Source organism: Rhinatrema bivittatum, chromosome 16, assembly GCF_901001135.1.
Source record: "Rhinatrema bivittatum chromosome 16, aRhiBiv1.1, whole genome shotgun sequence".
NCBI classification, from domain to species: domain Eukaryota; kingdom Metazoa; phylum Chordata; class Amphibia; order Gymnophiona; family Rhinatrematidae; genus Rhinatrema; species Rhinatrema bivittatum.
The window spans coordinates 1,746,660-1,773,309 of NC_042630.1; the positions used below are offsets into that span (position 1 = coordinate 1,746,660).

At 52.0% G+C, this 26,650-nt stretch overlaps 1 protein-coding gene across 2 annotated transcripts; it reads left to right on the forward strand.

Moving 5' to 3' along the window:
• The first annotated feature begins 473 nt into the window (after positions 1-473).
• Positions 474-26,650, forward strand: CLSTN3 (calsyntenin 3). Of its 2 annotated transcripts, none has more exons than XM_029581660.1 (18): positions 474-935; positions 1,702-1,827; positions 2,716-2,911; positions 3,971-4,179; positions 4,283-4,432; positions 4,555-4,740; positions 5,680-5,940; positions 8,529-8,641; positions 8,746-8,908; positions 10,270-10,317; positions 10,398-10,555; positions 11,859-12,007; positions 13,225-13,451; positions 20,524-20,694; positions 20,809-20,954; positions 21,113-21,245; positions 24,193-24,383; positions 25,840-26,650. In XM_029581660.1, exons 1-18 carry the CDS (start codon positions 803-805, stop codon positions 25,951-25,953), a joined length of 2,874 nt encoding a protein of 957 aa, XP_029437520.1. In that variant the 5' UTR covers positions 474-802; the 3' UTR covers positions 25,954-26,650. The 2 variants fall into 2 exon arrangements, with proteins under 2 accessions (XP_029437520.1, XP_029437521.1); XM_029581661.1 differs by having other exon boundaries at positions 1,705-1,827.

The window sequence follows — 26,650 nt, forward strand, 5'->3', positions numbered from 1 at the left end:
TGGTGCTGGTCCGGATTGTCTCTGCTCAGATCCCAATTCTGATGCTGGTCCGGATCGTCTCTGCTCAGATCCTGGTTCTGGTGCTGCTCCGGATTGTCTCTGCTCAGATCCCGGTTCTGGTCCGTATTCTCTCTGCTCAGTTTCTGGGTTCTGGTGCTGGTCCGGATTGTCTCTGCTCAGATCCCGGGTTCTGGTGCTGGTCCGGATAGTCTCTGCTCGGATCCTGGTTCTGGCCCGGGGCCAGGATCCCACAGACTCTGCTGCTCTCGCTGCTGTTTCTCCTCTTTCCCCCAGGATTAGACGCAGTTTTCCTGCTCCTTCTTTTGTGGGAAGTCTGTGATTTTCCTCTTCTCTCTTTGCCCTTTGCACAGTGCAGGGGAAATGCACGGCTGCTTCTGGCTCTCGGGGGGGAGCTGCACTGCCTGCAGAGTCTGTGGCTCCTCGGGGTTTGCAGTTGGGATTCTGTTTCTAATTTGTGGTCCCTGATTTTGGAGGGGCGGGGTGGGCACTCTGTCTGTGAGCCCCTGCTGCAGTTCTGCCTCTCGCCTGCCCCTGCCCCGGGCTGGGGATTGGCTGGGAGACGTCGTCCGTCAGCACACGGGGCTCATCTCACGTCATCCTGCAGTGCAGGGGCTGGGCTGGGGCTCTGCTCCTTTCCATTCCCGGAGCATCCTCCTCCTCCTCCTCCTCCTGGGTGACTGGCATCAACCCATCCCTGCCCCCCCAGCACCTCCCCACCCTATCACCTGCTGCCCCCCACACCCCCTGTCGAGCCGGGCTCCCATGCAGCAGTGAGAGGGACATGCAGCCTGTAATGGGGACCCTGCGGCTGTGCCTCTCCTGCATCAGCCCACGACACCCCCTCCTCCTCCTCCATCACCTCCTCCTCCTCCTCCTCTTCATCGCTCTGCTCCATAGTGGAACCTGTAACAAAGGTTAGTGACTGAGATCACCTCCATCTCCACCCGACGCGCGACTGCAATGTGCACCTCTCTGTGTGCCTGCAGTACACGCATGTAACATGTGCACATCCATCATCCATGCGTATGTGGGGAGGGGGGAGAGAGTTAGGCGCTTGTTTACCAGAATACCTGGGTCTGGATCGATGGGCGAGATGTGCCGCTGTCTCCGTGCACAGAGAGACGCGGGGTGCACGTGTGGCAAGGGAGAATCGGACTGAATAAAGATTATAATGGCATGAACACGTCTCCCTGTGGAGAATGTGCTGGTGCACACACGTGTGAGCGTGCACACGCTTAGACACGGGCTCCGCGTGGAAGGCACTGCTTGCGCGGGCCACAGCTGAGGCTACGCGTGGGGGGAGGGCAATCTATAATCTGTGGTATTCTGGCTGGGGACACAGCACCCACGACCCCCTAATTATCACTCCCCCCTTCTCCACCCCACCACCCTTCCCTCTCCCCCCCCTCGCCTCACACACATTCACATCACTTTCCTGGCCGGACAATTCTCCAGGTGTTGCCAAAGAATGATTCAAATACAAGGAGAGGAGAGGAGAGGAAGAAATGAAACCCTCTCCCTCCCTCCCCTCTCCCTCCCCTCTCCCTCCCCTCTATAAAAAGATGAATCTGCTATTTCTGGGTCACAGAGTGAGGGAGGAGGGAGGGAGAGCTCAGGCTGTATTGTGAGGTAAATGTGCAGTACTGGGGAGGGGGCGACAGTAACCCGGTGTCTCCTCAGCAGCCAATAAGCACAAGCCATGGATCGAGGCAGAGTACCAGGGCATCGTGATGGAGAACGACAACACCGTCCTGCTCAACCCCCCGCTCTTCGCCCTGGACAAAGATTCCCCGCTTCGCTATGCAGGTAGGAGGAGGAGGAGGGAGTGAGGAGGACAGGGGATGGGGAGAATGGAGAGGGAGGGTCTGCGATGGGGGATGGGGAGAATGGAGAGGGAGGGTCTGCGATGGGGGATGGGGAGGAGTGGCAGAAGAGTGGGATGAGGAAGAGAGAGAGAGATACAAGGGATGGGGAGAAGGAGAGACAGAGGGAGGGAGGGCATGCAGAGAGAGAGAGAGAGAGAGATACAAGGGATGGGGAGAAGGAGAGACAGAGGGAGGGAGGGCATGCAGAGAGAGAGAGAGAGAGATACAAGGGATGGGGAGAAGGAGAGACAGAGGGAGGGAGGGCATGCAGAGAGAGAGAGAGAGAGAGATACAAGGGGATGGGGAGAAGGAGAGACAGAGGGAGGGAGGGCAGGCAGAGAGAGAGAGAGAGAGATACAAGGGATGGGGAGAAGGAGAGAGGGAGGGAGGGAGGGCATGCAGAGAGAGAGAGAGAGAGATACAAGGGATGGGGAGAAGGAGAGACAGAGGGAGGGAGGGCAGGCATGCAGAGAGAGAGAGAGAGATACAAGGGATGGGGAGAAGGAGAGACAGAGGGAGGGAGGGGCAGGCAGAGAGAGAGAGAGAGAGATACAAGGGATGGGGAGAAGGAGAGACAGAGGGAGGGAGGGCAGGCAGAGAGAGAGAGAGAGAGATACAAGGGATGGGGAGAAGGAGAGAGGGAGGGAGGGAGGGCAGGCATGCAGAGAGAGAGAGAGAGATACAAGGGATGGGGAGAAGGAGAGACAGAGGGAGGGAGGGCAGGCATGCAGAGAGAGAGAGAGAGAGAGATTTGGGAGCTGTAAGTCGCAGGATCTCTGCTTCAGGGCTGATCCTCATTTATCCTCTCCCTTCCCCACTTGCTGTGCAGGAGAAATCTGCGGCTTCCGGGTGCACGGCCAAGGGGCCCCCTTCGAGGCCATCATCCAGGATAAATCTACAGGGGAGGGGCTGATCCGGGCCAAGGAGCCGGTGAACTGCGAGGCGCAGAAGGAGCACACCTTCACCATCCAGGCGTTCGACTGCGGCGAGGGGCCCGACGGGGCCAACAGCAAGAAATCTCACAAGTAAGGGGCCCTCAGGAGCCACTGACAGAGGATGATAGAAAAGCCACGGCAGAAAGAGAGCGTGCGGCCCGTCCATCCTTTATAACATTATATATAATGCCCATCACTCCCTCAGAGATCCCCTGCGCTTATCCCAGGCTCTCCTCCTGAATTCAGATCCTGTCCTTGTCTCCAGCTCCTGCACTGGGGGCCGTTCCATGCATCCACCACCCTCTCTGTAAAGAGGGATTTCCTAAGGTTACTCCTGAGTCTGCCCCCTTTCACCCTCATCCCGTGACCCCTCGTTGTAGAACCTCCTTCCCATTGAAAGAGGCTCAGCTCCTGTGCCGGGAAACCTCTGAGATATCTGAATGTCTCTATCCTATCTCCCCTAAGTCTCTCCCCATGTGCTTTAGGATGAAGACCCCTGACCATGTTAGTAGCCCCCTCTGGAGCGACTCCATCCTGTTTCTATCCTTTTGGAGGTGGGGTCTCCAGAATTGTACTCAGTATTCCCAGTGAGGTCTCACCAGGGACCTATACAGGGGCAATATCACCTCCCTATTCTGCTGACCAGTCCTCTCCCTATGCAGCCGAGCATCTTTCTGGCTCTTACCATCGCTTCATCCACCTGTTTGGCCACCTTGACATCATCAGATACGATTACTCCCCAGATCAGAATTTCATCCCCTATGCTGTACCACTCCCTTGCGTTTTACAGCCTAATTGTGACTCTGCATTTTTAGAATATGAAATCTTAGCTGCCAGAGCATTCCTCAAGCTTTGCTACTTTCCTCCTCATGTTTTCCTCATCACCCTGGCTGTCCACCCTATTAGTAAAAAGACAAACCTTTCCTGACAACCCTTCTGTCATGTCGCTCACAAAAATGTTGCAAAGAACCGGTGCAAGGTCATGATCTGTGCTCCATTCTGCCGTTACTATCACAATGTCCACGGATTCCCCAGGGCCACCGTCCACGTGCGCGTGAATGACGTCAAAAATGTTGCAAAGAACCGGTGCAAGGTCATGATTTGTGCTCCATTCTTCCGTTACTATCACAATGTCCACGGATTCCCCAGGGCCACCGTCCACGTGCGCGTGAATGACGTGAACGAGTTTGCTCCGGTCTTCGTGGAGAAGCTGTACCGTGCGGCAGTGACAGAAGGCAAGGTGTACGACCTGGTGCTGAAGGTGGAAGCCACAGACGGGGACTGCTCCCCTCAGTACAGCCAGATCTGCTACTACGAAATCCTCACCCCCAACGTTCCCTTCACCATCGACAATGACGGTGAGAGACCGTGGCCTTTCAACCTGCCTCCCATGCAAGATCCCCACCCCTCCCCATATCCCGTGGCTGCCCCACTCCTCTGACCGTCTCTCCTTCTCCGCAGGGAACATAAAGAACACAGAGAAGCTGGACTCTAAGGGGGAGCCGCGCTACAGGTTCACCGTGACCGCCTACGACTGCGGGAAGAAACGCGCGTCTGATGACGCTCAGGTGGAAATCCAAGTCAAACCAATCTGCAAGCCATCCTGGCTTGGTATGTGTGTCCACGTGTCCCGCTGGGGGCCGTGTATGAACTTCAGGAACAGTGTCTGCCAGAGAGAGAGATTTCTGGTGGCTGATCAGACTGCTTGCGTTTCTGTCTCCTCTCCCTGACAGACTGGAACAAGCGGATTGAGTACCTGCCGGGTGCTGGGAGTATGGCTCTCTTTCCACGTATTCACCTGGAGACTTGCGAGGAGCCGCTGTGGAACATCCAAGCCACGGTGGAGCTGCAGACCAACCACGTGGCCAAGGGCTGTGACCGTGACAACTACTCAGAGAAGTCACTGCGAAGGCTCTGTGGTGAGTGCAAAAAAACAGATCTGCCACATAAACCTTAGCATGAATACCACAGATCCAGCACATCAGCCAGAGAATGACTAGCACACAGAGCACCACACCAGCCATATCATACAGTAAATATCACACAGATCCTCTATCCCAATCCTAGCATGAATACCACAGATCCAGCACCAGCCACAGAATGAATAGCACACAGAGCACCACACCAACAATATCGTATAGTAAATATCACACAGATCCTCTACCCCAATCCTAGCATGAATACCACATATCCAGCACCAGCCACAGAATGAATAGCACACAGAGCACCACACCAGCCATATCATACAGTAAATATCACACAGATCCTCTAGTCTATCCCAATCCTAGCATGAATACCACATATCCAGCACCTGCCACAGAATGAATAGCACACAGAGCACCACACCAGCCATATCATACAGTAAATATCACACAGATCCTCTATCCCAATCCTAGCATGAATACCACAGATCCAGCACCAGCCACAGAATGAATAGCACACAGAGCACCACACCAACAATATCGTATAGTAAATATCACACAGATCCTCTATCCCAATCCTAGCATGAATACCACAGATCCAGGACCAGGCACAGAATGAATAGCACACAGAGCACCACACCAGCCATATCATACAGTAAATATCACACAGATCCTCTAGTCTATCCCAATCCTAGCATGAATACCACATATCCAGCACCTGCCACAGAATGAATAGCACACAGAGCACCACACCAACCATATCATACAGTAAATATCACACAGATCCCCTACCCCAGTCCTAGCATGAATATGTCTCCTGCCTCTCAGAAGTGGAGCAGCCAAGGAGCAGAGAAATAACCTGGAAGGAAGGCAGCGAGGAGCAGTCTTGCCTCTCCCCTCTCCCCTCTCCGCCTGACTTATTCTTTGCCATTGCAGGTGCCTTTGCAGGGGAGATTGACCTGCTCCCGACCCCTGCTCCCAACTCCAACTGGACGGCTGGACTCTCCATCCACTATAGCCAGGACAGTAGTCTGATTTTCTGGTTCAACGGATCTCAGGCCACATCCCTGCCCCCGCGGGTTGTGCCGGACGGGCTGAGTGACCACTTCACACTGTCCCTTTGGATGAAACATGCAGTGGGGCCCGGCAAGCTGAGAAAAGAGGAGGAGAGTGTGATCTGCAACACCATCAGGAACGGTGAGGGGCACTGGGGAAAGGCTGAGTCTGCATATCAGATTGTACCGCTGACCTGGACTTCAGCGCCTAACTTCGGATCCTCCCCCTGATTGACCTGCACTGCCCTTAGATGGGCCACTCCACCGCTGCACCCCTCATAACCCCTGCTGAGCGCTGGGGGCCACACTCTGCCCCCACTTAGGGACTGAAAATTAGGACTGTGAACCTGTCACAGAGAAAAAAAACTTCTGAAATAGAAAAGTCAAAAACTGTATCATCTCTGCAGGTTTTTCAGCGTCCCCTTTCTAAAATGATAACTGGAAGTGCGGGCAAATGATTAAGAGAGAGGAATGAATGACTAGGTTAGCGTGAGTGTCTGGGGCTGAGAAGGACCTTACCTGGATCTTAGGTTAGCGTGAGCGACTGGGGCTGAGAAGGACCTTACCTGGATCTTAGGTTAGCGTGAGCGTCTGGGGCTGAGAAGGACCTTACCTGGATCTTAGGTTAGCGTGAGTGTCTGGGGCTGAGAAGGACCTTACCTGGATCTTAGGTTAGCGTGAGCAACTGGGGCTGAGAAGGACCTTACCTGGATCTTAGGTTAGCGTGAGCGTCTGGGGCTGAGAAGGACCTTACCTGGATCTTAGGTTAGCGTGTGTGTCTGGGGCTGAGAAGGGCCTTACCTGGATCTTAGGTTAGCGTGAGTGTCTGGGGCTGAGAAGGACCTTACCTGGATATTAGGTTAGCGTGAGCGTCTGGGGCTGAGAAGGACCTTACCTGGATCTTAGGTTAGCGTGAGCGTCTGGGGCTGAGAAGGACCTTACCTGGATCTCAGGTTAGCGTGAGCGTCTGGGGCTGAGAAGGACCTTACCTGGATCTCAGGTTAGCGTGAGCGTCTGGGGCTGAGAAGGACCTTACCTGGATCTTAGGTTAGCGTGAGCGTCTGGGGCTGAAAAGGACCTTACCTGGATCTTAGGTTAGCGTGAGCGACTGGGGCTGAGAAGGACCTTACCTGGATCTTAGGTTAGCGTGAGCGTCTGGGGCTGAGAAGGACCTTACCTGGATCTTAGGTTAGCGTGTGTGTCTGGGGCTGAGAAGGGCCTTACCTGGATCTTAGGTTAGCGTGAGCGTCTGGGGCTGAGAAGGACCTTACCTGGATCTTAGGTTAGCGTGAGCGTCTGGGGCTGAGAAGGACCTTACCTGGATCTTAGGTTAGCGTGAGCGTCTGGGGCTGAGAAGGACCTTACCTGGATCTTAGGTTAGCGTGAGCGTCTGGGGCTGAGAAGGACCTTACCTGGATCTTAGGTTAGCGTGAGCGTCTGGGGCTGAGAAGGACCTTACCTGGATCTTAGGTTAGCGTGAGCGTCTGGGGCTGAGAAGGACCTTACCTGGATCTCAGGTTAGCGTGAGCGTCTGGGGCTGAGAAGGACCTTACCTGGATCTTAGGTTAGCGTGAGCGTCTGGGGCTGAGAAGGACCTTACCTGGATCTCAGGTTAGCGTGAGCGTCTGGGGCTGAGAAGGACCTTACCTGGATCTTAGGTTAGCGTGAGCGTCTGGGGCTGAGAAGGACCTTACCTGGATCTTAGGTTAGCGTGAGCGTCTGGGGCTGAGAAGGACCTTACCTGGATCTTAGGTTAGCGTGAGCGTCTGGGGCTGAGAAGGACCTTACCTGGATCTTAGGTTAGCGTGAGCGTCTGGGGCTGAGAAGGACCTTACCTGGATCTTAGGTTAGCGTGAGCGACTGGGGCTGAGAAGGACCTTACCTGGATCTTAGGTTAGCGTGAGCGACTGGGGCTGAGAAGGACCTTACCTGGATCTTAGGTTAGCGTGAGCGTCTGGGGCTGAGAAGGACCTTACCTGGATCTCAGGTTAGCGTGCGCGTCTGGGGCTGAGAAGGACCTTACCTGGATCTCAGGTTAGCGTGAGCGTCTGGGGCTGAGAAGGACCTTACCTGGATCTCAGGTTAGCGTGAGCGTCTGGGGCTGAGAAGGACCTTACCTGGATCTTAGGTTAGCGTGAGCGTCTGGGGCTGAGAAGGACCTTACCTGGATCTTAGGTTAGCGTGAGCGTCTGGGGCTGAGAAGGACCTTACCTGGATCTTAGGTTAGCGTGAGCGACTGGGGCTGAGAAGGACCTTTCCTGGATCTTAGGTTAGCGTGAGCGACTGGGGCTGAGAAGGACCTTACCTGGATCTTAGGTTAGCGTGAGCGACTGGGGCTGAGAAGGACCTTACCTGGATCTTAGGTTAGCGTGAGCGACTGGGGCTGAGAAGGACCTTACCTGGATCTTAGGTTAGCGTGAGCGACTGGGGCTGAGAAGGACCTTACCTGGATCTTAGGTTAGCGTGAGCGACTGGGGCTGAGAAGGACCTTACCTGGATCTTAGGTTAGCGTGAGCGACTGGGGCTGAGAAGGACCTTACCTGGATCTTAGGTTAGCGTGAGCGTCTGGGGCTGAGAAGGACCTTACCTGGATCTTAGCTATCCTGAGGCTCCCGGGAGAGAAGGTTAGGATAAGGAGAGCAGTGTGCAGGTTTTGGGGGAAGGAGGTGCAGAGACCGCCTGTCACTGGCACTGAAGCTAAGATCTCGCTCTCTCGCCTTCTCTCGGCAGAGGACAGCTACTCTCATTACTCCCTGGCGGTGCACGGCTGCCGCATTGCCTTCCTGTACTGGTCCCTGGTGGACAGCGCTCATCCGGTGACCTTCCTCTGGAAGCTCGAACAGGTGAGGAAAGGCTCTTCCATGTCCATCTCTCTTCCTCCTTCTCTGAAATAACTTTCCCTGCTCTCTTTCCTTCCTCCCTCTCCTCTGCTCTGTCCCTGCCTCAGGTCTGTGATGACGAGTGGCACCACTACGCCCTGAATCTGGAGTTCCCCACTGTCACGCTCTTCGTGGACGGGGTGTCCTACGACCCGGCCCTCATTCATGACAACGGGCTGCTCCACCCCCCCAGGCATGAGATTCGCCTCACCATCGGTGCATGCTGGACAGGTAACCAGCCACGTATCGGGGTGTGATGAGGGGAGCACGGGGGGAGGGGCAGGGGGAGGCGGCCACTTCAGGCGGCAAAAACTGCCTCCCCCCCCCGCCCCTGAACTCTTCTGGCGGCCGCCGAAAAAACAAAGGACCTGGGGGATATCTGGGCTACTGCAAAGGGCAGAATTTGCACAGAATTCCCCCCTCGAGCAGCCGGGGTCCCTTCCATCTTTGCATGTCCTGCTGGCAGTGAAGAAGGCAACCCCAGTGAGAGTGAGTGAGTGAGTGTGTGTTAGTGTGTGTGAGAGAGAGAGTGTGTGTGTGAGAGAGAGAGTGTGTGTGTGTGTGTGTGTGTATGGGTGTATGTGTGTGTGTGTGAGAGAGAGAGTGTGTGTGTGAGAGAGAGAGTATCTGTGTGTGTGTATATATGGGTGTATGTGTGTGTGTGTGTGTGAGAGAGAGAGAGAGAGAGTGTGTGTGTGAATGTGTGAGAGAGAGTGTGTGTGGTGTGTGTGTGTGTGAGAGAGAGAAAGTGTGTGTGTGGTGTGTGTGTAAGAGAGAGAGAGAGTGTGTGTGAGTGTGTGTGTGAGAGAGTGTGTGTGTGTGAATGTGCGAGAGAGAGAGTGTGTGGTGTGTGTGTGAGAGCGAGAGAGAGAAAGTGTGTGTGTGGTGTGTGTGTGTGTGTGAGAGAGAGAGAGTGTGTGTGGTGTGTGTGTAAGAGAGAGAGTGTGTGTGTGTGTGAGTGAGAGTGTGTGTGTGAGAGAGTGTGTGTGTGAGAGAGAGAGTGTGTGTGTGTGTGTGTGTGAGTGAGAATGTGTGTGTGAGAGAGAGAGTGTGTGTGTGTGTGTGTGTGTGAGAGAGAGAGAGAGATACTATGAGTCTAGAGGGGGGGGTGAGAGAGCATGTGTGAGGGGGGAAGAGGGCACCATCTCATCCTTCACCTCAGGCAACAGATTGCCTTGAACTGCCCCTGTATGGGGAGGAATGAACATTTTATTCCTGAAAAAGGGGGAGGGAGCTGGGAATCTGAGGAATGGATTGAGAAGAATGACAAGAGGAAAACAAGTACAGGACGGGTCCGTCAAGGGCGAGGGAAGAAAATCAGCTTCTGTTGCTGTTGGTTAATCCACTTGCAATATCGCCTTTCAGTATAAAATCAAAGCCATTAGCAACGCCAATGCAAGCAATAAAACTGCAGAATCTTGATTTTCAACACTAGGTTTGCATAAAGAATAAGTAAAAAGAGAGATGGAGAAACACAGAGACAGAATAAAAGAGAAATAACAAGAGAGGGAAAGAGAAATGAGAGAGAGCCATACTCAGATTTGGCTTTGTCTAATCGCATCTTTACTGTTCTTCATTTTTCCTTTCAACAGATGAGAAGAAAGAAAAAGCAAATGAAAACTCCACAGAAGCTGTGCAAGGTAATGGTGTCTACACCTCCTCTCCCTCTCTCTGCCTGCCTCGCCCCTCCTGCTCTGACATTTACTGATGCTTTCCTTAGGAGACTCAAGGCAGATCCATCGATACTTCCATGGCTACCTGGCGGGCTTCACCGTGCGTCCGGGAAAGCTGGAAAGCCGTGAAGTGATTGAGTGTCTCTATGCCTGCCGAGAGGGCCTGGACTACAGCGACTTTGACAGCCTGGGGAAAGGAATGAAGGTAAAACCCCCAATCAGACATTGACTGTGTATTATACACCCACCATGGGAGAAACAGGACACTCAGAGCCATGGACACCTCAATCAGGCACTGACTGTGTATTATACACCCACCATGGGAGAAACAGGACACTCAGAGCCATGGACACCTCAATCAGACACTGACTGTGTATTATACACCCACCATGGGAGAAACAGGACACTCAGAGCCATGGACACCTCAATCAGGCACTGACTGTGTATTATACACCCACCATGGGAGAAACAGGACACTCAGAGCCATGGACACCTCAATCAGGCACTGACTGATTGTATTATACACCCACCATGGGAGAAACAGGACACTCAGAGCCATGGACACCTCAATCAGGCACTGACTGTGTATTATACACCCACCATGGGGGAAACAGGACACTCAGAGCCATGGACACCACAATCAGGCACTGACTGTGTATTATACACCCACCATGGGGAAACAGGACACTCAGAGCCATGGACACCTCAATCAGGCACTGACTGTGTATTATACACCCACCATGGGGAAACAGGACCCTCAGAGTCATGGTCACCTCAATCAGGCACTGACTGTGTATTATACACCCACCATGGGGGAAACAGGACACTCAGAGCCATGGACACCTCAATCAGACACTGACTGTGTATTATACACCCACCATGGGGGAAACAGGACACTCAGAGCCATGGACACCTCAATCAGACACTGACTGTGTATTATACACCCACCATGGGAGAAACAGGACACTCAGAGCCATGGACACCTCAATCAGACACTGACTGTGTATTACACACCCACCATGGGAGAAACAGGACACTCAGAGCCATGGACACCTCAATCAGACACTGACTGTGTATTATACACCCACCATGGGAGAAACAGGACACTCAGAGCCATGGACACCTCAATCAGGCACTGACTGTGTATTATACACCCACCATGGGAGAAACAGGACACTCAGAGCCATGGACACCTCAATCAGGCACTGACTGTGTATTATACACCCAACGTGGGGGAAACAGGACACTCAGAGCCATGGACACCTCAATCAGGCACTGACTGTGTATTATACACCCACCATGGGGGAAACAGGACACTCAGAGCCATGGACACCTCAATCAGACACTGACTGTGTATTATACACCCACCATGGGAGAAACAGGACACTCAGAGCCATGGACACCTCAATCAGACACTGACTGTGTATTATACACCCACCATAGGAGAAACAGGACACTCAGAGCCATGGACACCTCAATCAGGCACTGATTGCTTCCTTCTCCCTCAGGTCCATGTGAATCCCTCTCAGTCCCTGCTCACGCTGGAGGGGGACGACTTGGAGACTTTCAACCACGCTATCCAGCACGTGGCCTACATGAACTCCCTGCGATTCGCCACGCCTGGGGTCCGGCCCCTCAAACTCTCCACCATTGTGAAGTGAGTCGCTGAGTGACCTAAAGAGTGCAGGAACCTCTCCCTGAAGACAGAGAACACCTAAAGCAGCATCATTGTGACTTTGCTAAAGTCATTTATAGTACAGAGCTGGGATTCAGGGGTAAAGTTCCTTCTTGCCAGCTCTCTGGGCTGTGTGAGAAGCAGAGGTGGCTCGCTTCTGGTCTCATTTTAGGCTGTGGCCACCTGCCAAGCACTCAGCAAACGTTTCCTCACCCGCTCCTTCCCTGCCTGTGGAGAAAGAAAGAAGGTTAGGAGCTTAGCACTGATTTTCAGAGCTAGGCAAATGGATTTTAGGCTGCTGAAGTTATCTCAATTTTCAGTTCAAAACTTAGGAGCTTAATTTTGCATAAATACAGAGACCTATCTTAGGCGCTTAACTTAGGAGCTTAATTTTGGATAAATATAGAGACCTATCTTAGGCGCGTAACTTAGGAGCTTAATTTTGGATAAATATAGAGAGCTATCTTAGGCACTTAACTTAGGAGCTTAATTTTGGATAAATATAGAGACCTATCTTAGGCGCTTAACTTAGGAGCTTAATTTTGGATAAATATAGAGAGCTATCTTAGGCACTTAACTTAGGAGCTTAATTTTGGATAAATATAGAGACCTATCTTAGGCGCTTAACTTAGGAGCTTAATTTTGGATAAATATAGAGAGCTATCTTAGGCACTTAACTTAGGAGCTTAATTTTGGATAAATATAGAGAGCTATCTTAGGCACTTAACTTAGGAGCTTAATTTTGGATAAATATAGAGACCTATCTTAGGCGCTTAACTTAGGCGCTTAATTTTGGATAAATATAGAGACCTATCTTAGGCGCTTAACTTAGGCGCTTAATTTTGGATAAATATAGAGACCTATCTTAGGCGCTTAACTTAGGAGCTTAATTTTGGATAAATATAGAGACCTATCTTAGGCGCTTAACTTAGGAGCTTAATTTTGGGGGCTGAGCTTTGATTATTGGCCCCCTGAGTTTTTAGAAGAAATCATCTCTCACCAAATCCAGAGAATCAGCGGATGAGGCAAGAGAAAGCCAGGAGTCTGATGCTGATATTGTTAGGCAGTGGTGTTCCTGAAGATGAGGCACTTTTGGGTGTTAGGACCAGCAGCCTGCATATTCCTAACGCTATTAAGTGTGCTCTGAATGTTTTGAGCTGCGCTGAAATGACTCTTCCCTTTTCCTGCTTCCCCTGCAGATGTTTCAGTGAAGAATCCTGCATTTCCATCCCAGATGTGGAGGGCTATGTGGTGGTGCTGCAGCCCGACGCCCCACAGATAGCGCTGAGTGGTAACTCCCATTTTGCCCGTCCCGCCTCGGATTTTGAGAGTGCAGAAGGGGTGGCAGTGTTCCCAGAGCTGCGAATCATGTGCTCCATTTCCCACCAGGTGGAAGCCAGGAAGGACGAGAGCTGGCACGGCACAGGTGGGAATCCCAGGTGCTGGGGTGCTAGGGACAGGAAATGTTGGATCGGTACTGGGACCGGTGCTTTTAACTTATTCATTAATGATCTGGAAAAGGGAGCAATGAATGAGGTGATTTGATCTGCAGATGAGACAAAGATAATATTCAACGCTGTTAAAACACAGGCAGAGTGTGAGCATCTGCAGAAGGACCTGGCTGGGCATCTAAATAAGAGATTAATGTGGAAAAGTGCAAAGTGATGCAGACAGGGGAAAATAATCCCAGCTACAGGTGCACCATGCCGGGCTCTGTGCTGGGGGTCAGCACCCAGCACAAGGGCACTGGAGTGCTTGCAATCCTCAGCTCAGTGCATGGCGACAGTCAGAAAAGCAAAGCGAATGCTAGGGATGAGCCGTAAAGGAAAGCAGAATAAAACAGAAAATATCCTCCTGCCTCTGTATTGATCCATCCTGCGACCACACCTCCAGTATTGTGAGCAGTTCTGGTCCTCCCATCTCAAGAAAGACAGAGCAGAACTAGAAAAGGTGTGGAGGAGGGCGACAGAAGTGATAGAGAGGAAGGGGCATCTCTCCTGTGATGGGCGGCTGAGAGGGGACATGAGAGAGGTTTATAAAATCAGCAGTGGGCTGGGACGGGTAAACAAAAGATGATTATTTACCCTCTCGAATAAATCTAAACCAAGGGGAGCCTCCAGGAAACTAACAGCCAGCAGATATGAAACAGATCGTAGGAAGTGCTTTATCACCCAGCGCACTATCGAGCTGCCAGAGGATGTGAGCAAGGCAGCGAGCACAGCAGGATTAAAAGAGGGTTGGGACAAGTCCATAACGCATTATTAGCCAGGCAGACTAACGAAAGCTCTCGCTGTCCCTGAGAGTGAGGAACAAGACATGGAACTACTCCAGGGATCTGCTGGATACTTCCTGGAGATCTGGATTGGCCACTGTGGGAGACAAGATGCCGGGCTTGATGGACTCTTGTTCTGACCCAGAATGGCACTCCTGTTTTTATTGTTCTGAAAGAGGGCTGTCATTGTCCCGAGGGCAGGAATTAGTACTTCTAAGATTAAGCAGGACTGGCTGAGGGGCAGGAAATGGATGCTCTACAGACAGGAAGTGGAGATTCTAGAGGCAGGAAATGGATGCTCTACAGACAGGAAGTGGAGATTCTAGAGGCAGGAAATGGATGCTCTAGAGGCAGGAAGCCATGGTTCCTAGAGCATGAGATAGGAAAATTGGTTCTTACCTGCTAATTTTTGTTCCTGTAGTACCACGGATCAGTCCAGACTGCTGGGATATGCTTCCCTTCCAGCAGATGGAGACAGAGAAAGTTCCACTGACACTGCCACTTAACCTGGTGCTCCACCTGCAGTCCTTCAGTATTGACCGGTACCCAAGCCAAGATGGAAATGTATCCCAAAACACAACATAACTTATCAAACATTTCCCGCTGAACGAACAGGAGGAAATGGAAACAGTTAATCTAAACGATCTTTACAACCACCATCACTTGAGGCAGAAGAATCCAATCGAAATTCCTTCAGTTTATATAACCACAGATCGAGCGGAGTCTCCAAAAACCGGGAGGGACTCTGGACTGATCTGTGGTACTACAGGAATGAAAATTAGCAGGTAAGAACCAATTTTCCTTTCCCTGTACGTACCCGGATCAGTCCAGACTCCTGGGATGTACCAGAGCTTCCCTAAACCAGGTGGGAGTGCGAGAGTCCTTCTGGAAGCACACTTTCCCCAAAGCTCCTAGACTCCGGCACCTGGACGACCAGACGATAATGTCTGGAAAATCGTGCAATGATTTCCAAGTAGCTGCCCTACAAATCTCTTGTGGCAACGCTAGCAGACATTCAGCACAGGATTTCATCTGCAACCGAGTCGAGTGAGCTCTCAGACCCTGAGGCACTGACCGGCCCTTGCAAATGTTCGCCAAAGCTATGGCCTCTGAGAACCACCGCACTATGGTCGCCGTAGAGGCCTTGTGTCTCTTCGTCGCAGCACTCGAGAGAATGAAAAGATGACCGGACACTCTGAAGCCGTGAGTAACCTCCAACAGACACCTCAACTCCTTAAGCAAAGAAAACGTCCTATCCAGCTTTGTAAATGCTGGAAACGCCAAGAACTGAGTCAAGGCAAGGACGAAAAAACCTTGGGAAGGAAAGACGGCACCGTACACTAAGAGACACCAGAGTCCGAAATCTAGCTCCAAAATCCTTCTAGCCGAGCAAATTGCTACCAGAAAAAACCCCTTTAAAGTAAGAAAATTCAAGGTCGCCCTGCACAGCAGCTGAAACGGCACCCGGCACATCCACGGGGGACCCACGTTCAGCGCCAGGGGGAGGTAAATGCTTCACACCCTGCAGAAAGTGCACCACAGAGGCCTCTGAGGCATCCCAAGGCCACCAAGGACTTGAAAGCAAACCTTGCTGCAAAACAGGCTGAAGAGACAAGTTGTGGAGCTGGATCCAGGCTATGCTCCTTGCACCAAGCCTCGAAAACCTTCCACACCCGCACAGAGGCCAAGCAGGTGGACTTCTTCCTTGCTGGTAAGAAAGTGGCAATAACATCCTCCGGACAGCCCTTTCCTCTCAAAAGATAAGCTGCCAGAGAGAAGTGATTTGCCTGATCCAAAAACATGGGACCTCGGCACAACAGATTGTGGAGATGAGCAAGGCGCATCGGCCTGCCCACGGCGAGATTGATTAAATCTGCGAACCATGGCTGACGAGACCTTTCTGGCACCACCAGAATTACTTGCCCTGGATGAACTTCCATCCTTCACAAGACCTTGCCCACTAGCGGCCACATAGGGAACACATACAGGGGAGGACTCCCCTGAGGCCACGGGATGATATAGCATCAACTCCTTCTGCCCTGGGCTGTCTTCTTTGACTGAAGAACTGCGGAGCAGAGCATACCTTCCGCGTTGCCATCAGATCCATGCAATGGACTCTCCCCTTGCAATGAATCAGGAGCATGGCTCCTCCAACAATCCCACTCTCCGGGATCTATCTGCCGGCGACTGAAGAAATCCGCCTGCACGTTGTCCAATCCCGCAATGTGGGAAGCATCCAGCACCTCCAAATGTCGTTGTGCCCAGAGCTCTGACTCCTGGGCCCCTTGCGTCACTGCCTGACTCTTGGCACCGCTCTGCTGGTTGATGTAAGCCACCGCCATCGCATTATCCAACAGAATTCTCATTGGCCTGCCCCGTACAAGAGGAAGAAAAGCCTGCAACGCTAGACACACCACCCTTATCTCTAGCGGGATGCTAGACCACGACGCCCCCTCCAGAGGCCAGCACCCCGTGCCACTTGAGTCTGACACACAACCCCCCAACCGGTGAGGCTGGCAACAGTTGTAATTGCTATCTAACCGGGACCATCAAGGCCACCCTGCAGCTCAAATTGTCCCAATCCAGACTCAACCTGGCGCTTTCCATAAGAGGCAATGGTAGATGAAATTGTTCAGATAGTGGGTTCCACCTGGAGAGCAAGGCTGCCAATGAGCATACGCCCAAGGAACCAATTCCAACGTGGAAACCATAGACTCAAGAACCTGCAGATAATCCCAGACCCTGGGGACCACATTGCTCTGTGATCTGAAAATCAGTCGCTGGATCTTGCCTACCCGCTCCTCGGTAAGAAACACTCTCCTGAGCCTGGCGTCGAAGCGTGTTCTTAGGAATTCCAGAATTTGGGATGGATCCAGCTGGCTCTTGGGAAGATTCACAACTCAGCCCAGGGACCTTAATCACTGCAGCACCACTGCCAGCGCTCGATGTCAAAGGTCCTCTGACTTCGCTTGAATTAACCAGTCGTCCAAATATGGGTGTACCAGGACGCCCTCCTGTGAAGAGCTGCTGCCACTACGACCATCACTTTTGTAAAGGTCCTTGGTGCTGTTGCCAATCCAAAAAGCAGGGCGCAAAACTGAAAATTGTCCCCGAGAATCATGAACCGGAGAAAACCTCTGATGATCCTGGTGAATTGTAATGTGGAGATACGCTTCGATCAAATCCAGGGAAGCCAAAAAACTCCCCTTTGCGTACCATATCTATCACTGACCTCAACCTTTCTATCCGAAAATGAGGAACCTTGAGCACCACATTTACTTTCTTTACATCTAAAATTGGGCGAAGAGCGCCATCTTTCTTTGGGACCATGAAATAAATGAAATACCTTCCTGCTCCCTGCTTCTCGACAGGTACTGGAATTATGGCCCCCAACATTTGTAGACAACTGATGGTCTCTCAAACCAAACGTCTTTTCTGCTCATAAGCGCAAGGGGACCTTATGAACAAATCATTTAACGAGCGAGCTAATTCTAAAATGTAACCAAGGTCTGTCACACTTAGGATCCACTGATCCGACGTAATCTTGGCCCATTCCTTGGGAAAACATGATAACCGACCTCTGATTCTTGGATCGGAGGAGCAGGCTGGCCTCGCTTCCTTGGGTGGACTTGGAACCAGAGATCCCCTGACTGGTACCATTCCTGGTCGGTCTCCTACCTCAAAAGAACTGATTCCAAGACTGCTGCCTTCTGGCGCCTTGTCTCTGACCTCCTCCTGAAGGACGAGACTGCCATAAACATTGGTTAGACCAGAATCGAGCCCATGCCGAACAGAAATGTCTGCTGACTCTCAGCTTGTGCCCTCTGGTCTTCCTGAGATGCCTCACAAGCTCCTCCAAGTCCTCTCCGAAAAGAAACATCCCCTTAAAGGGAAGTAACCCCAGCTGAGACTTAGACCAAACATTCGCCGACCAGTTCATCAACCAAAGAAGCCTCCTAGCGGAGACTGTGGGCATCATAGATCGAGAGGAAGTACTTATGAGATCATGCAAAGCATCTGCACTATAGGCCAACCCAGCTTCCAGCCTCTCAGCGTGCTTTACGTCCTCCATGGATAGCGTCCTCTCTGCAGTTGCTGTACCCAGCGCAATCTGCCCTGGAGCATAAAACTACTGCATATGGCAGTGCGAATTCCCAAGGCCGACACCTCAAACCTCTTCTTGAGATGTACCTCCAGCTCCCTATCCTGTATAGCCTTCATCACCACTGATCTTCTGGCAATGGATACAGTTCCTCAATGGCTCTACCAACCTTCAAACCTTTATCTGGAGTGTTCCACTCCCAGAGCACTAATTTCTTTACTGATTTATGGAAGGGGAATGCCTTTGCCAGTCCTCTTAAGTCCTCCATGACCGGATCCACTCCCTCGTGGTCCGAATCAGCCTGGGGTTCTTTAATTCCCAGTTCCTTTAGGATACATTGGAATAAGGGCCATAATTATTCCTGGTGAAAAAGACGGAGCACCTTCGGATCATCTGTCTCCCACCGAGAGTGCTTGATCCCGAGCACCACCAGGGTGTGCACTATCCAGAGGAGGATCCACCCCCGATGCATCTCCAGACAGAGGATCACCAGCCTCAGACCACTCCGAGGAATCATCTGCATTCCCCAAATGTAATCATTGCCCCAGCAGTCTCCGAACTCTGGTCGCCTCACCAGATCAAGCCAATCGAGGCCTCTTATCCACAGCTGGCTCCTGCAGGCGACGTCCAGCCGCGCTTTTAGCTAAAAATGCCTTGCGCATAAGAACAACAAAATCCAGGGAAAATGTCCCTATGACTTCTGGAACCTTCTCCAGATCTTCTTCCTCCTCCCCCAGCAGAGGATCCCGGGACTCTAAGGGTCTTCGATATGCCGGCGATAGCGGTGGGGGCAGGGCAGACGTCTTGCAGGCCCTGTCAGTCTCTGCCAAAATGTCCGCCGTTCCCACCAACATCGTGAAGACAATGTCGGGGCTGTTTGGCTACACCCACACTTCCCGCGGAGGATCTCTGCCTGCCTGGGCCCTTTACTGCAGTCCCCGAGCTGCCCTCTCCCCCGGAGACGCGGCGGGAGCAAGTGCCGGCAAGAGAAAGTCTTGCGCACCGCACGTCGCGTGGTTTTACTTTTTTTTTTTTTACTGCCGCACCAGCCCGCCTGCAAAAAAGCACCGCAAGAACCGGTCCATAGTGCGCCCGACCTCCCTGAAGCGTCACGCTGCAAAACCCGGCCGAAGCACCCGACCGCACAAAAACAAAAACTATCAGGCTTGGGGGGGGGGGGTTTGTATAAAACTTTATATGAAAGCAAACTTCCCTTAGCGGCTGCAGGCTCCGGCTGTCCACCTGTAGGGGGAGGAGAGGGAACTGTCCCCCCCTCTCCCCGTTATCTCCCCCATCAGCGGGTCATGGATCCAAAGAGACTCAGGGGTTTCCAACCCCTCCCGCTCGTCCGCTCCTCCACTTGAAAGGATGGCCCCACCGGGCCTTACCGACCTTCAGGGAGGGCTATCCACTCACCTAGTCCTAAAACTGCCTTTTTTTTTTCAGACTGCAGGATTTGCACCTCCTCCTTATGCTGGAGACAGAGAAATACTGAGGGACTGCAGATGGCACACTGGGTTACGTACAGTTTCAGTGAAACTCTCTCTGTCTCCATCTGCTGGCAGGGAGGGATTAACCCAGGAGTCTGGATTGATCTGGATATGTACAGGGAACTGCTGGAGACAGAGAAATACTGAGGCACTGCAGGTTTGCACTTCCTCCATCTGCTGGAGACAGAGAAATACTGAGGGAGTGCAGGTGGCACACGTGGTTACGAACAGCGTCGGTGAAACTTTCTCTGTCTCCTTCTGCTGGCGGGGAGGGAAATCCCCGGAGATCATTCTAGGAAGAGGAAGTAGGGGATCTAGGCAGAGAATGCCAGGGAGTCAGGAACAGAACGGAGACTGACCGCTAGCACAGGGATGCGCTTTCATAGATTCAGAAAGTGATGTCAGTGGACCTCAGTGTTGGTTTGCGTCAGCGCCGTGTTCAGGAAGTGACATGATGAGAAACGGGACTTCCAGCGAGAGATCCCGGGCTCGGATGGCAGAAATGAGAAGGGGGAGGCAAGTCCAGTTAGCTAAAGCTGGAGCAGGCTGGGGGTGAGGGAGCAGGGACCATGCGCTTCTGGCCTGAGCGGGAGCGGCTCCATTTAACCCCTCCTTTCTTTTAATGTCCGCAAAGTAATGGACACTCGGATGTCCGACGAGATTGTCCATAACCTGGATGGCTGCGAGATCTCTCTGGTGGGGGATGATCTGGACCCTGAGAAGGAGGATCTGCTCCTGGACACTTCCTTAGTGCGGCAGCGGGGACTGGAACTCATCAATGCCTCGGCTTGCCTCACCGTCGCGGGTAATTTTGTCCCCTTTCTTCTCACCCTTCTACCCCGGCCCCCTCCCCCCCTTGCTCCCGCTTTCCCGCTGCGGAGGGGGTTATGACACAGGCCGCATCCCCTTCCCGTTGCAGGGGTGGAGAGCATCGCAGTGTACGAGGAGGTCCTGAGGCAGGCGCGCTATCGCGTCCGGCGGGGCGCGGCGCTGTACGAGAGGAAGTTCCGCCTGGCCTGCACGGAGATGAACGGGCGATACTCCAGCAACGAGCTGACAGTGGAGGTGAGAGCATGGCCGGGAGCCTCAGGCTGGGCACTGGTGCCTGCGCGTGGAAGGGAAGGAGAAATCCAGTTCCTAAACCAACACCACAACTGCATCGTTTCTTCTCTCTCTCCCTCTCTCCTTTTTACCCCCAATTCCCTTTCTTGCGTTTTTCTCAGGTTAACGTCTTACACAGCCTGAACCGGCCAGGCCATCCCAACCATATCCTGACTGCGCAGCAGCTCACGCACACCGCCCACCAAACCCCCCTCGAGCTCGCCGGGCACAACCTGGCCAGCGCCCACAACTCCGGTAAGTGTCGGTCTCCGAGGCAGGAGAGCGCCGGAAATGTTTCAAAAACTCCAGAAACTTCCCTTTGCTCTGGAACGTTCTTAGCCAGCTGTGCACGTTTGGGAGCCTCCAGGAAACTAACAGCCCGCAGATATAAGACAGATCATAGGAAGTGCTTTATCACCCAGCGCACTATCGAGCTGCCAGAGGATGTGGTTAAAGCATTAAGCATGGCAGGGGTTTAAAAGAGGTTGGGCCAAGTCCCTGGGGGGACATCCATAGCGCATTATTAGCCAGGCAGACTAAAGAAAGCTCTCGCTGTCCCTGAGAGTGAGGAACAGGAATTGGATCTGCTTTAGGGGAGCTGCAGGATTGGCCACTGTCAGAGACAGGATGCTGGCTCAATGAGCTTTGCTCTGACCCAGCAGGGCAGGTTTTATGTTCTGATAATGCGGGTGAGAGAAGGCATTTATGGTGGAAAGGTTTAAAATGTAAAATTTTACATCAGTGTATTCCTGGAAGATCCTAAAAACATCAAGGTTGATATTCAGTGACACGGCCGAGTGCTGAACATACCCGGATAATTTTATCTGGCTAACATTAGATCTTGATAGAAAGTCTAAATTATCCTGCTAACTTAGTCAGATAAGTCTAATATCACTTCTTATCCTGCTAACTTAGCCAGATAAGTCTAAATATCACTTCTTATCCTGCTAACTTATCCAGATAAGTCTAAATATCACTTCTTATCCTGCTAACTTAGCCAGATAAGTCTAAATATCACTTCTCATCCTGCTAACTTAGTCAGATAAGTCTAAATATCACTTCTCATCCTGCTAACTTAGCCAGATAAGTCTAAATAACACTTCTCATCTTGCTAACTTAGTCAGATTAGTCTAAATAACACTTCTCATCCTGCTAACTTAGTCAGATTAGTCTAAATATCACTTCTTATCCTGCTTAGTCAGATAAGTCTAAATATCACTTCTTACCCTGCTAACTTAGCCAGATAAGTCTAAATATCACTTCTTATCCTGCTAACTTAGTCAGATAAGTCTAAATATCACTTCTTATCCTGCTAACTTAGCCAGATAAGTCTAAATATCACTTCTCATCCTGCTAACTTAGCCAGATAAGTCTAAATAACACTTCTCATCCTGCTAACTTAGTCAGATAAGTCTAAATATCACTTCTTATCCTGCTTAGTCAGATAAGCCTAAATATCACTTCTTACCCTGCTAACTTAGCCAGATAAGTCTAAATAACACTTCTCATCCTGCTAACTTAGTCAGATTAGTCTAAATATCACTTCTTATCCTGCTTAGTCAGATAAGTCTAAATATCACTTCTTACCCTGCTAACTTAGCCAGATAAGTCTAAATATCACTTCTTATCCTGCTAACTTAGTCAGATAAGTCTAAATATCACTTCTTATCCTGCTAACTTAGCCAGATAAGTCTAAATATCACTTCTTATCCTGCTTAGTCAGATAAGTCTAAATATCACTTCTTACCCTGCTAACTTAGCCAGATAAGTCTAAATAACACTTCTCATCCTGCTAACTTAGCCAGATAAGTCTAAATATCACTTCTTATCCTGCTAACTTAGCCAGATTAGTCTAAATATCACTTCTTATCCTGCTTAGTCAGATAAGTCTAAATATCACTTCTTACCCAGCTAACTTAGCCAGATAAGTCTAAATATCACTTCTTATCCTGCTTAGTCAGATAAGTCTAAATATCACTTCTTACCCTGCTAACTTAGCCAGATAAGTCTAAATAACACTTCTCATCCTGCTAACTTAGTCAGATAAGTCTAAATATCACTTCTTATCCTGCTAACTTAGCCAGATAAGTCTAAATATCACTTCTTATCCTGCTTAGTCAGATAAGTCTAAATATCACTTCTTACCCTGCTAACTTAGCCAGATAAGTCTAAATAACACTTCTCATCCTGCTAACTTAGCCAGATAAGTCTAAATATCACTTCTTATCCTGCTAACTTAGTCAGATAAGTCTAAATATCACTTCTTATCCTGCTTAGTCAGATAAGTCTAAATATCACTTCTTACCCTGCTAACTTAGCCAGATAAGTCTAAATATCACTTCTTATCCTGCTAACTTAGCCAGATAAGTCTAAATATCACTTCTTATCCTGCTAACTTAGCCAGATAAGTCTAAATATCACTTCTTATCCTGCTAACTTAGCCAGATAAGTCTAAATATCACTTCTTACCCTGCTAACTTATCCAGATAAGTCTAAATATCACTTCTCATCCTGCTAACCTAGCCAGATAAGTAGCTCTTCCCAGTAATGCCTGCTAAGTAGGTATTCGGCTAAGTGGCAGCCAGTGATCACACCCAGATATTCAAATGCCGACACTTAGCAGGATAAGTTGGAAGTTATCTGGTAATTGGCGCTGAATAATATCCAGAAAGTCGTTTTAGAACTGTTCAGGTACCTTCGCTAGCTGGCTAGGTCCTGAATATCCAGCTCCCTGGAGTCAGGGGGCATGGAGCTTGCTCTGGAAAACGCTGGCAACGGTGGCTGGACCTGTGAGAGCTGTGGAGGCGTTTTGGGCTGCACCTTCAATGCGAGAGGGCCTCAGCGCGCTCTTTTCTTTACAGAGCTCCCAGCCCCTGTCTGAGAAGGTTCTGCTCAGGTTTGGGGAGCACCCAGCCCCCTGTTTTTGGAAGGTTCTAGTGCACGGTGGGGCTTGCCCTGGGGAGATTGGGTTTGCGCAGGGAGGAGTCAGGAAAGTTCTTTGGTTTTCGCGAATGTGAGAGCCTTGCCCATGAGTGGAGCAGGAAGTACTGAGGTCAGAGGAAGGGTTTTATGTCAACAGAGCCCGCAGGAGGGAGAGGCAAAGGGGCAGTTCTCAGCTGTGCAGGAGGATTGGGGAACCGGAGGGGGGGGGGGGGGGTTGAGTGTTGCTTGTCACAGTTCATCTCTTCCCTGGGCTTTGCAGCAGTCCCCAGCGCTGCCACCGTCATCATCATCGTCTGCGTGGGGTTCCTGGCCCTGATGGTGGTGCTCGGCATCTTCCGCATCCACTCCGTCCACCGGCGGGTCAGCCAGGAAGAGGGCAGTGCCGGCAGCAAGGAGAACGAGATGTTCTGGGACGACTCTGCACTCACCATCATAGTGAATCCCATGGAGGTGAGAGCTGGAGGGAGAGGAGGGAGCCAGGCACAGCCGGAAGAGAAGGGAGAGAAGACGGCGAGGGAGGGGGGAAGCAGCAGCAGAGGCTGAGGGAAGGAGAGAGGCCAGGAGAAAGACGGGGGAAAGGGAGCGAGGTGGAGAGCCAGAGAAAGAGAGGGGGGAGGGTAAGAGAGGGGGGAGAGGACCAGCAGAGGATGAGGGAAGGAGAGAGGCCAGGAGAAAGACGGGGGAAAGGGAGCGAGGTGGAGAGCCAGAGAAAGAGAGGGGGAGGGTAAGAGAGGGGGGGAGAGGACCAGCAGAGGATGAGGGAAGGAGAGAGGCCAGGAGAAAGACGGGGGAAAGGGAGCAAGGTGGAGAGCCAGAGAAAGAGAGGGGGGAGGGTAAGAGAGGGGGGAGAGCAGCAGCAGAGGGTGAGGGAAGGAGAGAGGCCAGGAGAAAGACGGGGGAAAGGGAGCAAGGTGGAGAGCCAGAGAAAGAGAGGGGGGAGGGGAGGGTAAGAGAGAGGGGAAGCAGCGGCAGAGGGTGAGGGAAGGAGAGAGGCCAGGAGAAAGACGGGGGAAAGGGAGCGAGGTGAGAGCCAGAGAAAGAGAGGGGGGAGGGGAGGGTAAGAGAGGGGGGAGAGCAGCAGAGGATGAGGGAACGAGAGAGGCCAGGAGAAGGGGGAAAGGGAGAGAGGTGGAGAGCCAGAGAAAGAGAACGAGGGAGGGGAGGGTAAGAGAGGGGGGAGAGGAGCAGCAGAGGATGAGGGAACGAGAGAGGCCAGGAGAAAGACGGGGGAAAGGGAGCGAGGTGGAGAGCCAGAGAAAGAGAGGGGGGAGGGTAAGAGAGGGGGGAGAGCAGCAGCAGAGGATGAGGGAAGGAGAGAGGCCAGGAGAAAGACGGGGGAAAGGGAGCGAGGTGGAGAGCCAGAGAAAGAGAGGGGGGAGGGGGGGGGGGGAGGGTAAGAGAGGGGGGAGAGGAGCAGCAGAGGCTGAGGGAAGGAGAGAGGCCAGGAGAAAGACGGGGGAAAGGGAGCGAGGTGGAGAGCCAGAGAAAGAGAACGAGGGAGGGGAGGGTAAGAGAGGGGGAGAGCAGCAGCAGAGGCTGAGGGAAGGAGAGATGCCAGGAGAAAGACGGGGGAAAGGGAGCAAGGTGGAGAGCCAGAGAAAGAGAGGGGGGAGGGGAGGGTAAGAGAGGGGGGAGAGGAGCAGCAGAGGCTGAGGGAAGGAGAGATGCCAGGAGAAAGACGGGGAAAGGGAGCGAGGTGGAGAGCCAGAGAAAGAGAGGGGGGAGGGGAGGGTAAGAGAGGGGGGAGAGGGGCAGCAGAGGCTGAGGGAACGAGAGAGGCCAGGAGAAAGACGGGGGAAAGGGAGCGAGGTGGAGAGCCAGAGAAAGAGAGGGGGGAGAGCAGACGGGATGAGAAAGGAGGGGAATGGGGGGAATGTGACGTCCTGTCTTGGTTTTCCTCTCGCAGTCGTACGAGCAGGGCCACGAGGAGCCGGAGGCTGAGAAGGAGGAGAGCAGCGACTCGGAGAGCCAGAGGCTGGCGGGTGGAAGAGACGGCGCCGGTCCCCTGCCGCACCAGTAGGCGTCAGCTGCGGGCCCCCGGCGTGAAGGCGGCTGCTGCTCAATTTCGCTTTTTCTTTTTTTTAATATTTTTTTTGGTTGGCGTAAAGATTACTTAAACCTGAATTTGGGGAAGGGGACAGGGAGTCTCACCCCTCAGTTGTACAAACACTGGAAAACCCATCCCAGCCATCATCGAGCAAGGAAATATGACCTGAAACATTTTACCGCCCCTGCACGGAAAAAAACCGCCGTCACGAGGCAGAGCTGCCAGCGGCACCGGGGCGCACACGAAACATCCCTCCCCACCCCCCGAAACGCACAGCGTCCGATTATTCTACGTCTCGCTTGGATTTATTACCCAAAGTTTATTATTTTTCGTCTCTCCATGACGCGGCTGGCGTGAACGGAACGGAGACAGAACGGGTTTCCTCCTCCTCCTCTTCTCGTTATTACAAATCTTCTGGCTCTGCATGGCTGATCCCCTCCGCCCCGTCACATCATTTGCACCTGGGGGGGGACGCTGTCCAGCTCTCTAGACGGTGGGGTGGGCTGTGGGTGCACAGCGAATGATGAATGTTATATTATAAATATATTATATTATCTATTTTTTCAATGTCTCGCTGTAACGTGTCGCCGTCGTGTTCTCGTGAGTTTCCCGTGTACCTTTCAATTCACCTCGCTCTTGTAAAACTCATTAAAAAGACCTTGGAAGGGGT

Excerpts from the sequence above, each read along its gene's own strand:
- CLSTN3 (XM_029581660.1), top strand. The coding sequence starts at position 803 with ATGCAGCCTGTAATGGGGACCCTGCGGCTGTGCCTCTCCTGCATCAGC. Across the intron at positions 4,433-4,554 it reads CTGCAAGCCATCCTGGCTTG|ACTGGAACAAGCGGATTGAG; the intron begins GTATGTGTGTCC and ends TCTCCCTGACAG. Across the intron at positions 12,008-13,224 it reads AAACTCTCCACCATTGTGAA|ATGTTTCAGTGAAGAATCCT; the intron begins GTGAGTCGCTGA and ends CTTCCCCTGCAG.